This window comes from Pipistrellus kuhlii, unplaced genomic scaffold, assembly GCF_014108245.1.
Source record: "Pipistrellus kuhlii isolate mPipKuh1 unplaced genomic scaffold, mPipKuh1.p scaffold_m20_p_7, whole genome shotgun sequence".
Lineage (NCBI taxonomy): Eukaryota > Metazoa > Chordata > Mammalia > Chiroptera > Vespertilionidae > Pipistrellus > Pipistrellus kuhlii.
Window position 1 is genome coordinate 49,810,229 of NW_023425573.1, and position 15,468 is coordinate 49,825,696.

Genomic DNA, 15,468 nt, shown 5'->3' on the forward strand with positions numbered 1-15,468 from the left:
CTTGAATTTCACTGAGTATGTGTGTTAACCAATAAGTACACTTGAGTAGTGAATCAATATAATACTTCTATTTAGTTCAGTCAGGGATGTGTTTATTAAAGAGGGAAGTTGAACTTTAGATGATGGTGTAATTTTCTAGGACTTTTAAAATATGTGCAAATTCTGAGTGAAAACTGTAGCAGCCTGGGTTGGGTTAGTGATTCCCAGAACATACTAGAATCCTTATCTAACATCTTTAAAACATAACGGCTTAAATCCCTTTTGATTCATCAAAAAGTCATGCATTTTTAAAAAGCAGTCACCATCCTGGTCCAGTTAATGTTAAATAAAATGTCTGGAGTCTGTTGCCTAAGGAGAAAAATGTAGAAATGGCATAAGTCACTTCCTGCACCTGACCTGTCATTTTATCACGGAAAATTAAAAAGAGGCCAGGGGAAAAAAAATCTCATGGATAAAGGCTCTCCACTTCACCAGACATAAGCATGTCTGATTAATCATTTTTAAAAGCCAGGTTATTTACATAAACAGCTTGGCATGTTATTTCTGATCTTAACTCTCCTTGTCCAGTCTAGTAATTCTACAAACATTTCAAAGGAACAGGATTGCTCACAATCAAGCTTTGTTTGTAGCATCTTAAAAGAAAGCAATTTCAAAATATTTTTTCTTCTGTGTATTTGCTCAGCACTTAGCACATTATGGACATTCTAAAGAATAGGGCACATTCCATTAAACAATTTGGACCAAAATAAAGTGTAAATGAGTGTAGAAAGTAGTGTTGCCAAGTGCTTAATACCCTGTCTAAGGGGTGAGCAAGTGGACATGGCCTAGAGTGAGAGCCTGTAGGAGTACCGCCCTGTCTGTCATACCCCCTCTTTTTACTGCAGTATCCAGCACATAGTAGAAGCTCAATAAGTATCGGAGGAATTACAAAACAATGAACAGACTTGCTTTCCTAGTGACTTTGCTTGCAATGGTTATCTGAAGAGCGTCATAAAGTAATAATTGCTCTATGACTGCTTGGCCTCATGAGTTAATGTTTGCAAAGTGCTTTGAACTCCTTGGGAAAAAGAATGGTGTTTTTGTTGGCACCCTATCATGTTTGCAGTGGCACAGAAATTACTCCTCCTTCTCTTCCCCCAGCTGCCCCATCCTGTGCCCTCCCCCAGCTCCGTGCTGGGCCAGGATCTTCCAAAGGGCAGCCACATCGCTCTCACTGCCTTCTCCAGCCCTGCAGGAGAGGTAAGGACAAAGTACACGCCGCTGGACAGATTTCTTTCTCAAGAGATGCTGGGGAAATGGAATTTAGGTGGAGCTTAATGATGCTTAGAGCGATGGCTGTAGAGAGGAAGGCAAGTTCTTGGCCAGGCATGGAAAAAGCTATTGGGACAGACAGGCTGATCTGTGAGGACACATCAAACTAAATCCTGGAAGGGAGACAGAGGGTGTTATATGGGTGATGGTGAGGATGTGCTCAAACAGCTGGACTCTAAAGTGCATATGGTTATATACCCATAATATAAGACCTGGACTCTAACCGGCAGAAACTACTGTAGTTTTGTTAGAAGATACTCCTAAGACAAGCCAGATTTCTTTCATGTGGGCAAACATTTTAACTAGTATGATTACATTTCCCACAATTAAAAAAAAATATTTAATGATGGCACATGAAGGGATTCTGTCTCACAATAAATAATCATAGGCTGCAAATTGTCCAACCTGTTTATTACTATAAAAATTGCTTTTATTTTTAGAAACTTAATAGTTAAATAGTTTAAATATGATTTGAAAAAAATAAAAGCTGTTTTTCTATTTAAATGGCTGTTCTTTATGAACAAATTCAAGAAAAAAAAATTTTCCTTTTGAGGTTCTATTAGCTTTCAAATGATCATGCATAATAATTATCTCAAAGGAATGCACAGAGACCTGGTTACAGGTACGGAATCATGCGAATGACTATTGGTGGCAGATCTTGCCTTTAAGGCAGGAACAGGTCCTATTTTCCATAACTTTGAAGTGACTTGTTTTCTAAATCAAATCATGAGGTTTTCTGTGAATGATACATGTATCATCTTTTTCATGATACATATTTATATGTATATAGCAATACATACGGCAAATTTGCTGTTTCTATAAATTGTTTCTGGGGACTGGCGATGAATGTTTTTGTGGTCAAAAGCTAACAGTTTTCTGTTAAAAACATAGACCATGTAGCTGGTGTCTGTTTTGTACTTGCTATTAATCTGAAACCAAGATCAAGCACAGTGAAATTCGCAGTTAGATCATAGCAAGCAACATTGAAACTCTGAAAGATCAGCACGCCCATAAAAACCACACGTGAAACATTGATTTGGGAGTGACTCCAGATAAGAAGTGGTTTGTTTTTCCACTTCATTCATTCCGGAACGAGGAACCCTGATTTTCCATGTGTATAGGGCTTGTGAATCACATAGGCATTATTGAATTGTTGTTGTTTTTTCCTGTTTTATGTTAAGGTATTTGATACTAGACAGTTTGTCCAAGTCCTGCAATAAACTCATGGGAGCGCCCTTGGAAAGGGGAGGAGGGCGGCATGATTGGGGTGAGATCGAATTTCCTTTCGAGAAGGTCAGTGTCCTGTTGCATTGCAGGGCGCTGTAAATTCATTTAGCGCAGGAGAGGCGAAACCTCATACCTTCTGGCTGGGTGACGAGGAATCACTGTCGGTGATTTGCCCACTCCATTTCATTTGCCAACTGAAGTTCTATGGTAAGTGTGGGTTTAAACGTACCGGTTGATTCTCATTATACAATACTGTTATTTTCTTTGATGTGGGGGACTGGAGGATATGAACACGTTTTAGTGTAGCATTGCATATGAAGAAGAATAAAATATTAGTGGAATTATTGCGGGAAATTCATTACTCAAATGTTTCTTGAATAAGCTGGTTAGCTTTTAGGGTTTTCCCCCTCTAAATGTTCTGGACTTCCACTTGTGTTTCCATTGTAGTTATTCTTGTTACAAAGTCTCTTCTTATATCATAGAGTCAGTGAATGTAATAATGGGTATTTCTTCTATTAGGTCAAATATTGGGTTTGTGATAGCCAGACGATTTTTGGTAATAACCAGAGAGGTCCAATAAATACAGGTGTGTGATATCGTTGAAAGAAGAAGGGGAAAAAGACTGGTCAAGAAAGTGAAAGTTTCTTAGTAAAAGAAAAAAGGAGTTGGTGAGAGTTAGCAAAGTTTAATCTGGCTAAGCACTAGAGCTCAAACATGATATTCTAATGAAGACAGGGTAAAGCAGCTCATTCTCTCTCTCTCTCTCTCTCTCTCTCTCTCTCTTTCTCTCTCAGAGGTTTTTTTTTTCTTATCTATAGCTACACTAACATTTCTAAGACTAGGAATCCTGTTCTTTCAGTTTTGTATCACCTGCTAGTAGACAATTGATAAATATTTATTGATAAAAAAGTTATCTCTTTTGTAGCTGCTACCAAAAAAGGTCATCGAACTAGTTGCTTTGATGTGCTTTCTATGAGATAGGCCAGAACTCAAGCCAGAGGCAGCGGATACTTAATCAAATAAAATGCAGCCAAAGGTGAGCTGTGAGCTTATCAGAGAGTATTTTCTCAAATCCCTATCATGGCAGAGTCACACTTTTGGGTTAGACCACCAGGGGTCAGCGCATTATTTCCAGGAAATTTTTATTAAAGGACACTTTCTGTGTCAAAGAAGAAAAAAACAAAACAAATAACAAGAAACCTAGGGCAGTGGATCCCAAACTTTTAAGCAATAAAAGTGCTCAGGACTGGTTCCTGAGTCTTATTGCTAGTGATTCTGATTCAGGAAGTTGAGGGAGGAGTAACCCTGGAAATCTTTATTTTGTCAAAACTGCAGGGGTTGGAGGACCTCACTTCTGAGAAAAATGTGCAAGTTTTCTCTAGCTTGTTTATCTCATGAGAGGACTGTAGGTTCAGAGCCCAGAGAAGCTTAGATGAAGAAGCAGGGCCTGTTCCAGAGACCGGGGTTTAGTTTCCCTGTGGCTTTGTCCAAAGTGCTTTTCTTCTCTAAGAGACAGGTTTCTCCTTTTTATTTTTATTTATTGTTAAAAGTATTAAAGGTGTCCCCTTTGTTGGTTGGTTGTTTTTTTCTTTCTCCCATTGATGCCCTCCACCCCACACCCACCCCTCACAGACCTCCACCACCCTATTGTCTGTGTCCATATATGCATATAAGTTCCCAGGTTAATCACTCCCGCCTACCACCACCCCCGTCTTCCCTCTGAGATGCATCAGTCTGGCCCATGCTTCTATGTCTCTGGATCTATTTTGTTCATCAGTTTATTTTGTTCATTAGATTCCACATATGAGTGAGATCATGTGATACTAATCTTTCTCTGACTGGCTTATTTTGCTTAACATAATACTCTCCTGGTCCATCCATGCTGAGAAGAGAACCATTCTGCCTACCTCATGGTGTTTTGCCAGTGAAAATGGGGTTCTTCCATGGAGTCACCAGAAAAGCATTTTAGGGACTCACACTTGAGAGAGTGGAGTGTAGCGATAAGATTTATTGAAGCCGTAGCAAATACAAAGGACCACCCAGGTGTTGGGGATTTCATCCATCACCAGGTAGCTTAGCTCCATCCCACTGTGGAAGAAGTCTTCATCAAGTCCACAACAAGGGCCAGAGTCCAGAGATGTTGTGCCACTATCTGGCATTAGTAGGGCATATGAAGCTGTCATAGTCAGTTTAGCCCATGCCAAAGCTTAATCCAGCCCAGTCTCTGTCCCTACCCCTTTCTGGCTAGCTTAGTCTCCATTTCAGGCTGTGCTTGGCTGGTGCTGAGCTGTTGCATGGAAGTCTGTGCTGGGAGCCCTGCTTGAAGCCCACGCTTGGGTGTGCGCAGCTGCCAGGCCTGCATGGCTGCAATGGACCTGCATTTGGAGCTGCACAGCTACTATGGAGAGACAGCAAAGAACACACAGGCCAACGAAGAGGTGCTACCGAAGGGGCTTTGTTAAGCTTTGATTATATTACATTGGGCTTGGGAAGAAGTAAATTTTGTCAAACTAACCAACCTCTTTCCTGCTTCTTAGCGGGCTTGTATGGGGTCCTCCCTTTATCCAATCCAGTCTTTTTTCCAGGTTAGATTCCTCCTCCTTTCGGTTGCCATCTTGGCTCCTACTGTACATGCACCCAGCAGGAATTTCCTCTTTATTATATTCTCCCTCCCTAGGTAATCATGGATAATGGCTGATCCTGCCCCCCACAACCTGTTTTGGGGATTAAGTCCCCTTGTGGCAGGATGTGGTGGACCCTGGGAAGCAAGCCTGTGAATGTTATAGCTTCCTAGTAAGTCAGGCTTAATGACCAACTCAGCTCCCTAGTTTATTATACTTAACTAGAGGGCCAGTGCATGAAATTTGTGCACTGGAGGGGTCCCTCAGCTCGGCCTGCACCCTCTCACAGTCCAGAACCTTTTGGAGCAGGGGTCCTCAAACTTTTTAAAGTGGGGGCCAGATCACGGTCCCTCAGAGAGCTGAAGGGCCGGACTATATGAACTACTAATTCCTACTGTAACACCTCGGCTGCGCTCACTGCCCAAAAAACCTGGCGGGCTGGATCAGACTCCTCTGCGGGCCGCATATGGCCCGCGGGCCGTAGTTTGAAGATGCCTGTTTTGGAGGATCCTTAGAGCTGTTTCAGAGGTGGGAGAGGCTCCTGCCACTGCTGCTGTGCTTGCCAGCTATGATCCCAGCTACTGGCTGAGCAATATTCCCACTGTGGAAGTGCACTGACCATCAGGGGGCAGCTGCAGTGTTGAGCATCTGCTCTTTGATGGTCAGTGCATGCCATAGCAACTGGTTGACTGGGGGACTGTCTGCCCCCTGGTGGTCAATGCATGTCATAACGAGCAGTTGAGTGGCCTTAGTATATCATTAGCATATTATGTTTTGATTGGTTGAATGGCCAACCGATCAACTTAGCATATTAGGCATTTATTATGTAGGATGTCTGATTCCCTTTGCTCCCTTACTTTATTAATAACTAACTACCTATGCTAATAATGGATACAAAGCACTTAGCAGAGTGATTGGCATATAGTAAAGCACTCAGTAAATGTTAGCTCAAAGTAGGGAGAGAAAGGAAATGTCAGTGACAAGCCCTCTGTAGCTAGGAAAAATAATTGCAGAAAAAGCCAAGGTGTCACTAACCCGGAGGTTAGTTCTTGGATTTGGGGGTCCAAGGCCAGTGTCTGAACATAAATTCTAGAACAGAAGATGAATATACATGAGGATGGGAGACTTTATCACCATTACAAATTTTCCCCAAGAGTGGTAATGAACAACCCAGATGGCACAGCTAATTGGAATTATAATTGATTCCCAAATAGTATTTAAGTCAACAGTTTAATTGACTTTCCTCAGGAAAACTATGATAAGAACTTCTAAAAGGGAACAAAGTGGAATATATCAAATTTGGTGATTTGTTCATATCTGCCACCCACACTACGTGGAGTGATGAACGAAGAGAAAAAAACGATCAAAGGAGGAATGGAACAGGAACCACGAATCAAAAAGACTGCAATTAAGTGAAATCCTTGTCTGGTAAATGTCAGGTTGTACTGAATCTGCTGGCTGGCTCGCATGTGGCTGTTGCCAAGTGCTCTCCCAAGATGAAGCCTGAAGAGCAGAGGAAAGGGGGCTGACACCTTAGTTAGCTGCCTTTCTTAAAAGATAAAGATGGAATTGAGCAGCACTTGAATGCTGCGACTGAAACAGCCAAAAGTGTATAGGTGTGTGTGTGTGTGTGTGTGTGTGTGTGTGTGTGTATGTATGTATGTATGAAGGATGAGTGGGAGTAGGGTGGATCAGACTGTCTTAAGAAAATCATGTTGCTTCTTTGAGCTTTCCTTTCCTAAGGCACCTTCTAGTCCTGAGACACTGTGGTAAGGTACAGAAAGTGGGCTGAATCCCAACCCTTTTATGTTTTTTTCAGCTGGAAAGTAGTCCCTAAACGAGGGTACCTCAGTTATTGTCAAATGCTAACTATTTTGAGAATTTTGTTTACTCGGAACTATGAATGTTTTAGTGATGTGGGTTTATATGTTTTTTTTGTTTGTTTGTTTGTTTTTTTGCATAAACCCTGATTTTAACTTAAATACATTTTTACCAGAGTTTTTAATTATAACCATGATAATAGATGGCGATCTATATATATAAAAGCCAAAGTGACTGTGATGACCAGTTGAGTGAATGACCTGTTAATCGGTTGCTATGATGCACACTGACCCAAGAGGGCAGATGTTCAACACAGGAGTTGCCCTCTGTTGGTCAGTGCACTCCCATAGCCAACCTCTTGCAGTTCCTCCTTCCCTCTCCACTCCCCACCCCCAACTGGCCAGCCTCACTTGGCCCTGATTGGGACTGGGAGAAACAGTCCTGATTAGCCCCAATTGTCCAGATCGCTGGCTAGGGCAAGGAACATGGTAATAAATAAATGGTAAAGAAACAATGCCGATAATAGTAGCCACCATTTTCTGAGCACCTATATTTGTTAGGTATTGGGGGGGCTAAAAAAATATTAATGCTCTTTCTCCCACCTTCTAAATATTAATGCTCTTTCTCCCACCTTCTAATCATCACATTAACAGAGGCAGAGTAACAGGAGAAAATCAGTTTTAATACATGTGATATTGGTGGAAATGCAGTTCTTGGGAGAATGGGATGTGTGAAAAGCTTTATTGATATTGTTAAATTAAGGGGTTTCTCTGCAAGTTCCCATCTCTGTCCGTCCCACCATGGATAAAGTCTGATTTTGTCTTCAGCAGGGCCAGAATAGAAACCAGGATCCAGAGTTACTGTCCATAGTAAAGTCCAGCCCAGCACCAGCTTAGCTTGTGTTCACAGCTGAAGTCCATTGTGTGAGGGCTCCACAGGGCTATAGGCATGTAGCTACTTAAGGCCACATGACTATGGAGAGAATATACAAACACATGGGCAAGTGCAGGTCACAGAACCAGAGGAAATAGCACACAGGAGCAGGAGTGAGCAAGAAAAAGGGAACTCTTGGTCTTAGGATTTTAACCTTCCAAGATTTTGCACATTTTTTGATGGGCTCCATTCCTAGCCAATCCATTGTGCCCCAGGCTAGATTGACAGGCAAGCACTTTCCCTGCATCACCCTGACTTCACTGTACCCATCCCCGCCCCCCTTTGTTCCAGCCCTTCCCCTAAAGACCTGCAGGGAATGGACTAGAGATTCCTTGGGGAATGAGAAGCTATAGCTTCCTGGTGAAACTGCCTAGGTGACCATTCTTATAATGTCTGGTCTTCCCTTCGCCCTCTTCCTGTTATTAATATTAATAAGCTAGCTAACTATGACAATAACTCATATGCATGGGGAATTCACATAGGCATGAAAATTCCAAAGACAGTGAGGCAGCATTGGGTATGTAAGACATTTTGGATAAAGGAGAAAAGGAGGGGAATAGGGTATTATTTCAGAAGTGAGAATGGGGAATTTACAGGTAGTTGAGGAATTGGGGGACATACATGCAAGACATTTTTTACAAGGCAACTCACAAACAATGAGATACCGGGGGCATCTAGCTCATAGGCACCTGCCTGAAGCCTTCCTGTTTAACACACTTAAATTAGTCTGAGGTGACCATCCTAAGATCCCCTTTCTGAAGCAATTTTTTTTCTATCCGAATCTCGTGGGCAGGAAAGTGGGGAGGATCAAAGTTTCCCTTTGAGCTCTGCTTCCCAACAAACAACTTAAAAATCAACATCCCAAAACCCAGTTTCCTCTCAGAAGTAGGCTTGTCACTCTTCATCTGCAGTCCTTACACTAACCTTGTTAGCAGGCACCATTGTGGCCCTTTTCCGCGAGGACTTGAGAGGTCACAGAGGTAGCAGATAGCAGTCAGGATTTGAACCCAGCTCTTTCTAATTCCAACACCCATGTTTCTCCACCTCTAATAAAACATCCGTCTGCTGTGCTGAGTGCATTCATTGAAATAATCCTGTAGAGTTTGCCCTTTGGTTCAGGGTCTCCTAACTATTAATAAAAAATACAATGTAATGAAAAAAACAAAAGAAAACAAAAACCAAACACAATGTAATGTGTCCTCCTCCTTAACTTTTCACCGTGACCACTTTAGTGGAACACCTTTTTCTTAATGGAAATATCATATAATTTTGTTTTGCTTTGAGTAATAAGTAACATTTCGCTTTCCTTAGGCAGATACAATAATCTTTGGGTCTTTTTTTTTTTTTTTTTTTTTAAACAAAACAACTAATTTTGTGTTATAAAACTCAATTTCATTTTAAACTATCTTAACTGACATCATAGGTTAGACACTGGACTTGGGGATCAGAAGGAGAGGGGTGGGGTATGTCCCTCCTTTGGCTATTACAATTTGGGGAGATTTGGGACAGGGACAAAGGAAATAAAAGGACAAGTCTCTCACATATAATAGTCCTTCCTCTGTGTAAAATTTTGACTTTTTCCTGGTTCACATGGACTGGCAGGCTGAGGCCCTCTGTGGTTGGCATTCACAAGAGCTCTCAGCACCCTGGGGGCATCCCCAAAGCAGTCACTGATGTGGGAGAACCAGTCCAGAAAGATCGTATCCCTGTGAACATCCAGCCTCCTGCACCTGGTTCTGCTCATTCAGCAGCCTGCCCTCATGCACGGAAAATGGCAAGTTAACACAAACCCGGCCGCTGTGCCTCAGTTCACTCAGCCCAAGGACACAGGTTGTGAGTTGCCCCATGGTTGTGACTTCTTTTCCATGTTTTTTTTTTTTTTTTTTTTTTTTTTTTTTTTTTTTTTCCCCTCCTTCATTCAGACGGGGACAGGGCAAGGCCACTGCAAATGCAGAGGTCCAAGCTGGAAAAGAAGTAGCGGCATTCCCTTCCTACAGGCACCCTCCTGGCTTTAAGGGCTCTCTTGGCAGCCCTGCAGCTCCCATAACCAGCTCTGCTCCGGCTCGGTGGTGACAGGCGTGTCTTTGGGGGAGTGGATGGAAAACCTGCAGCATCACTCTCTTCCTCCTTCCCCAAGGCCACCTCACAGCATTGCTGATTTTCCACTTCTCTTCCCCAGTGCCGTCTCCTTTTAGACTCCACCAGGGAAGGGAAGGGCCTGGTTTGGGTGACCATTGAGAGCAGCACAGCCTGCTCCCCTGACCCATAGTAAGCCTGAAAGAGGTGATGTCTCCAGCTGTTAGTTCTGTAGCTTCTTTATCCCAGTATTGGGGCCCTAATGTCTAATTCTGGGGTTACAGAAAACTTGCACTTAATAGTCTGTTATACTTGTACACTTTGGGCGGCAAAGTTAATTGATGTAAAATTTAAAACTTATTTGTGAGACATTGTTAAGATAATGAGAAGATATGCTGGAAGAAAATACTTGCAAAAGATCTATCTGATCAAAGATGTATCCAAAACATATTTTTCAAAACTTGAAAGCAGCCACGGTATCCTTAAGTAGGTGCAGAGATAAACTGTGATGCCTACAAGCAATGGATATTGTTCAGTACTAAACATCAATGAGCTGTGAAGGCATGAAAGGACATGGAAGAACCTTAACTGCATATTAGCAAGTGAAAGAAGTCCATTTTAAAAGGCTACATACTGTATGATTCCAACTTGGTGGCATTCTAGAAAAGACAAAACTATGGACACAATCCGAAGAGCAGAGGTTGCCAGGGGTTAGGGAGAGGAGGGATGAACAGGCAGAGAACAGATTTTTAGTGCGATGAACCTAATCTGTATATTACGATGGTGGATACTGTCATAATATACTTGTCAAAACCCATGTATTGAACAACACCAAAGTGCACCTAACGTTAGCTGTGGACTTGGGTGATTATGATGTGGCACGATAGGTTCATTGATTAAAATGAATTGACTGATGTGGGATGGTGATCGTAGGGGAGGATTTTCATGTATAGGGCAAGAGGAGATGAAAACTTGGTACTTTATGGTCCATTTTGCTGTAAACCTAAAACTGTTCTAAAAACTAAAGTACATCAGAAATTAATTTATATTAAAATATTATAAAAAGTCAAACATAGCCAAAATAGAGAACTCTATTTTCTAAATGGATAACAGATTGCTTTATTTTATTTATTTTTTTTTTGCACGAGATTGAGTGATATCTTGTTATATGACTCTATCCCTTGGACAGGAAATGTCTGACAAATGATAGTCATGGTTCATTCTTCTATCTCTTCTCTGTATTTCATACTTAGGATCTGGATACAGATCCTGAGATGACTGGGCAGCAGCACAGGTGGGTGAGCAGAGAAACCTCTTCCTGGAAGCCCTCTGCTTGGTAATATAGCTCCCTCAGGGCTGCACAGAACTCTGCATCACAGTTACTGTTGTGAGTTGATGTAACTCTACGGTGACTCATTGTTAACTAAAAAAAAGAAGAAAAAAAAGGAATCCCCAAAAGTTGTGATTCTGTGATTCTGTCTTCTTAGAACACTTTTTTCTGTGTTCACAATTTTAGTTTATCTTTAAAGCAGGTAAAAGCAGCAGAGAAAGACAGAATTGAAGCTGGCAAGTTAGACATGGCATAGTTCTGAGAAATTTAGCTACTTGAGCAAAACTGGCATTTGCCTATTAGGTTATTCTTTCACATTTAGTTATAAACACCCATTCTGAGCCTTAGTCTCTCAGACTATCTTCATATCAAAATTAGAGGCCTGGAGCATGAATTTGGGCATGGGTGGGGTACCTCGGCCTGGCCAGTGTTAGAGGCCTATTAGGGGGCCAGCTAGCCAGGGGAAGGGACCAAGGGAGGCTGGTTTGCTGAACCCCTGATCAGGGCCTGGGGGGAGGGGCTGTGGGATTTTGGCCAGTGAGGGGCAGTGGTGCACTTAGGGACTTTGGCTGTTGGAGTGCACTGACCACCAGGGAGCAGCTCCAGCATTGTGTGTCTTCCCCCTGTTGGCCAGTGCACATCAGTATGACTGGTTGATGGGATGTTCTGGTTGTTCTAGTCATTTGGTTGTAGTGGTTGCTTGGACTTTTATATATATATATATAGATAAGAAGTTTTGCACAACTAATAAATAGTTAATATTTGGTAATTTCCTAGCTAGATATAAAGAACATGTATCTTTGGGTGATGGGTTATAAGTGACTTATAATTATATTTATGCATTTTCTGAAAAATGTTCTTATTAATGGACATGAACCTTTTATTATCAGAAAAAATAATATATTTTTATTTGTAAATGAAGATTTTTCTGAAAGAAAAACAAACAAAATATTTATGAAAAATTTGAAAGATAAAATTATAAGGAATTACCTTATTAATATGGGATGACAATAGTAGTAATAGTTATGATTTCTGTGACACTTTCTATGTGCCAAGAACTCTTCTAAGCTCTTTTTTTTATTAACCAATTTAATCTTCACAGCAATCTCATGATTGAATAGCATTGGTATGACCATTAGATAGATTAGGAAACTGAGTCATAGAGAGGCCATGACTAGCTCAGTGTTAGATAACTAGTAAGAAGTAGATTTGAAATCTGAGAACATGCACCCTGGTTCCAGAGTAAAATTCTTAATCATTCTACTGGGTGCAAAAGCCACAATAGTAAGAACATCATAGTTCTAGCTAGAGATCAGAGCTATGAATGTAATAGAAATAAATAGGCTGTTCAGTTCCTATAGAAATGGACCTTCAGAGACTCCCAAGGTTGGTCTGGGGCCAGACGATAGCCAGCAAGAGAGGGCAGTGGTTCCATTTCAGTAGACTGGTCCTGGCCTTCCCTTCTCAGCCTCCCCCACTCCTACCATGTCTTGCATTGTGCACCTCTGCGCTGCACACCACTCGGCCACCACTGCACCACTGCAGACAAGCGCTCCACCTTCCTCCTTCATTTCCCCACCACTGCAGCTGAAAAAAATATGTTGGCCATAGAAACTAGAATACAGAAAAGTTTAATAATGAAGAAAACACCATAAATCTGTGAAATAGGGCATGGGTAATTTTATAATGCTATTTGGTGAAATTTATTATTCAGATAAAAAAAATCAGGTTAATACACACACACACATACACACACCTCAAGGGAAAAATAATTGCCCATTTTTACTCCAAGTAGATTAAAGAGTTAAATAGAAATAGCTAAACCAAAATATTTTGGAAGAAATGTAAATGAAGATTTCTCTCATCTCTGGATAGAAAAGGACTTTCTAAATTTATAAGCAATTAAAGAAATTACAGAGGAAAAGGTTGATGGAGAAAATAAAAAATGTCTATATGTCATAAACAAAATGAAAAGATAACACATTTGATAAATTATAATTTAAAAATATATATCTGTAAGAAAATCACAGAAGAAGAAACAGAAATGGTTAACAACATATGAAAAAATATCCTATTTTGTAATACAGAAAAGACAAAATTTCAAAAATCAATTAAAAAACATTAAAGTAGTATTTCTCACAGAGCACATATTAACAAAGATGTTTAACTGGTAGTAATAAAAATTGTCAGGAATTCTGCAGGTTCAATGACTTAATACACAACCTTTTGGTCAATAATTTAGCAATATCCATCAAGAGCATTAAAAACAGCCATATTTTTCAAAGCAAAAATTTTTATATAAGGATTAATCCTATGAAAATGTTGACAAAGATTTATATTCAAATTTTTATCATACATTATTTCTAATGCCGAAATAACTTGATAGTTAATAAAATTGGATAAGTTGAATAACTGGAAAAGATGATATAGCTAGCTATAGGATGTACTATTATACCACAATTAAAATCATGTTGTGAATAGTTCTTAGTGAGAAAAGAAAATGCTTATTAGATAGCAGTTTATGTGGTTCAAGAAAGGATACATAATTATTTAAGCATAATTGTCTCTTTTAATTAAAATTAGTAACAATAAAAAGGACTAGAAGCCTCATGACAAATGTTCACCATAGCTATTGGTTGGTGGTGGAGGGATATTGATATTTTATAAACTGCCTAAAACAAACAGATAATAATTGAGAAAAACTTATTTTGAGTAAGAAAAAGTGAATACAATGGCTGGGTAGCTCGGCTGGTTAAATAATTGTCCTGATATGCCAGAGTTTCAGATTTGATTCCCAGTCAGGGTACATATAAGAATCAATTAATGAATGCATAAATAACAGATATCTGTCTCTTTAAAAGAAAAGACAAGAAAAAAAATGTTGTACCATAAATCAGTGAATGAGATACAAGACACCGTAATGAGGGATTATTGTGAGCAGCCAGAGGGAGGTGTCTCTTCCAAATCTCTGAGCAAAGTCACACAGGAAGTTTTTCATATTTATACCTTTTGGGCTTCTTTGTCTGCAGGTTTTACAAAGGGCTCTGTGAGAGTTATTGTCACAGACAGTTGTAACCATGAGCTCATAATGAGTTAGTACTTGGCATAAGAATATGGGAATTATTATCAGTATTAGTCTATATTAGTCTATTACATTGGATGGCTAGCTTGCAAGGTCAGACAGTTAAGTTTATCTTTTTCTATTATTTGAACTAAAAACAAAGTCATTTTATAGAATAAGAGACTGTCTTAAAGTGACAGAGTTTAAAATGACAGAGTTTACAAGACTAAGGACTAGCTAACAATAGCAGAGAATTCAAACAGCAGTTTTATACAAGATGGAGGTTACTATGCTTCAGAAATACAGAGGACAATACAATAAAATTAAAAAGTCAGATAATTGAAAATAGTGAGGAGCACATGCATATAATCTCATATCTGAAATGATGGCAGAGCCAGGATGGAGCTTAAAAAAATATTAGAACAATTTATGCTTTTGAACAGCACCTTGAAAGTTAAGGTCAATAGAAGAACTAAACAGACAGAACTTTGCTTCTCTCTCTACATTTTGGGAAGAGATACTCTCGGGAAATGTTGATAAAATCTGTGTTTTTTTCCTAAAACAAACTAGTTCCCTTCTCAAACTCACATAGATATTCAATGTCACCTCTAAAATATCTGGTTAAGATGTTTCAAAGGAATGAACCTTGGAACTCAGTCTCTAGCATTTTCTCCTTATTTTGTTTGAGTCTATGAATTTTCCAATTCATACTACAATATACATTTTGGAAAGAAGGGGAAGCATCAGGCAAAGGAAAAGTAATTTATTGATTTGTGTTTGCATTTTTTTATAGTCAAAACATACAGAAGTTTCCAACTCTTCTTACCCTCATCTGAATTGTACTTCCTAAAATGTATGAGAGGAGTTTGAAGCTCTAATTATTTTCTTTAAATGCTTTTCTCCCCTGGGAAATTGCATGCATTTATCTCTTCCCTGTAGGTTCTGCTCCATGGCCAGGAGAATTTATTTTCCCACATTTTTAGTCCTTATGTGGACCTCATGTTTTAGAGTCAAGCTCTTCCATGCTTCTTCTCAGGGTACTGGATCCCTGGTCCACACGGTCAAGTTTATATCTTTTTATGTTGCTC

The 15,468-nt window shown here is 40.0% G+C and overlaps 1 protein-coding gene across 2 annotated transcripts in view; it reads left to right on the forward strand.

The window, feature by feature from the left end:
• The first annotated feature begins 1,125 nt into the window (after positions 1-1,125).
• Positions 1,126-15,468, forward strand: part of LOC118709645 (cytohesin 1 interacting protein) — a 71,229-nt gene continuing 56,886 nt past the window's right edge. The window contains exons 1-2 of one of the 2 annotated variants that reach the window (XM_045575329.1): positions 1,126-1,239; positions 2,493-2,745. In XM_045575329.1, the coding sequence (XP_045431285.1) occupies positions 2,743-2,745 (3 nt within the window). In that variant the 5' untranslated portion in view covers positions 1,126-1,239; positions 2,493-2,742. The remainder of the gene's footprint in view (positions 1,240-2,492; positions 2,746-15,468) is intronic. The other variant, XM_045575330.1, reaches the window with a different exon arrangement.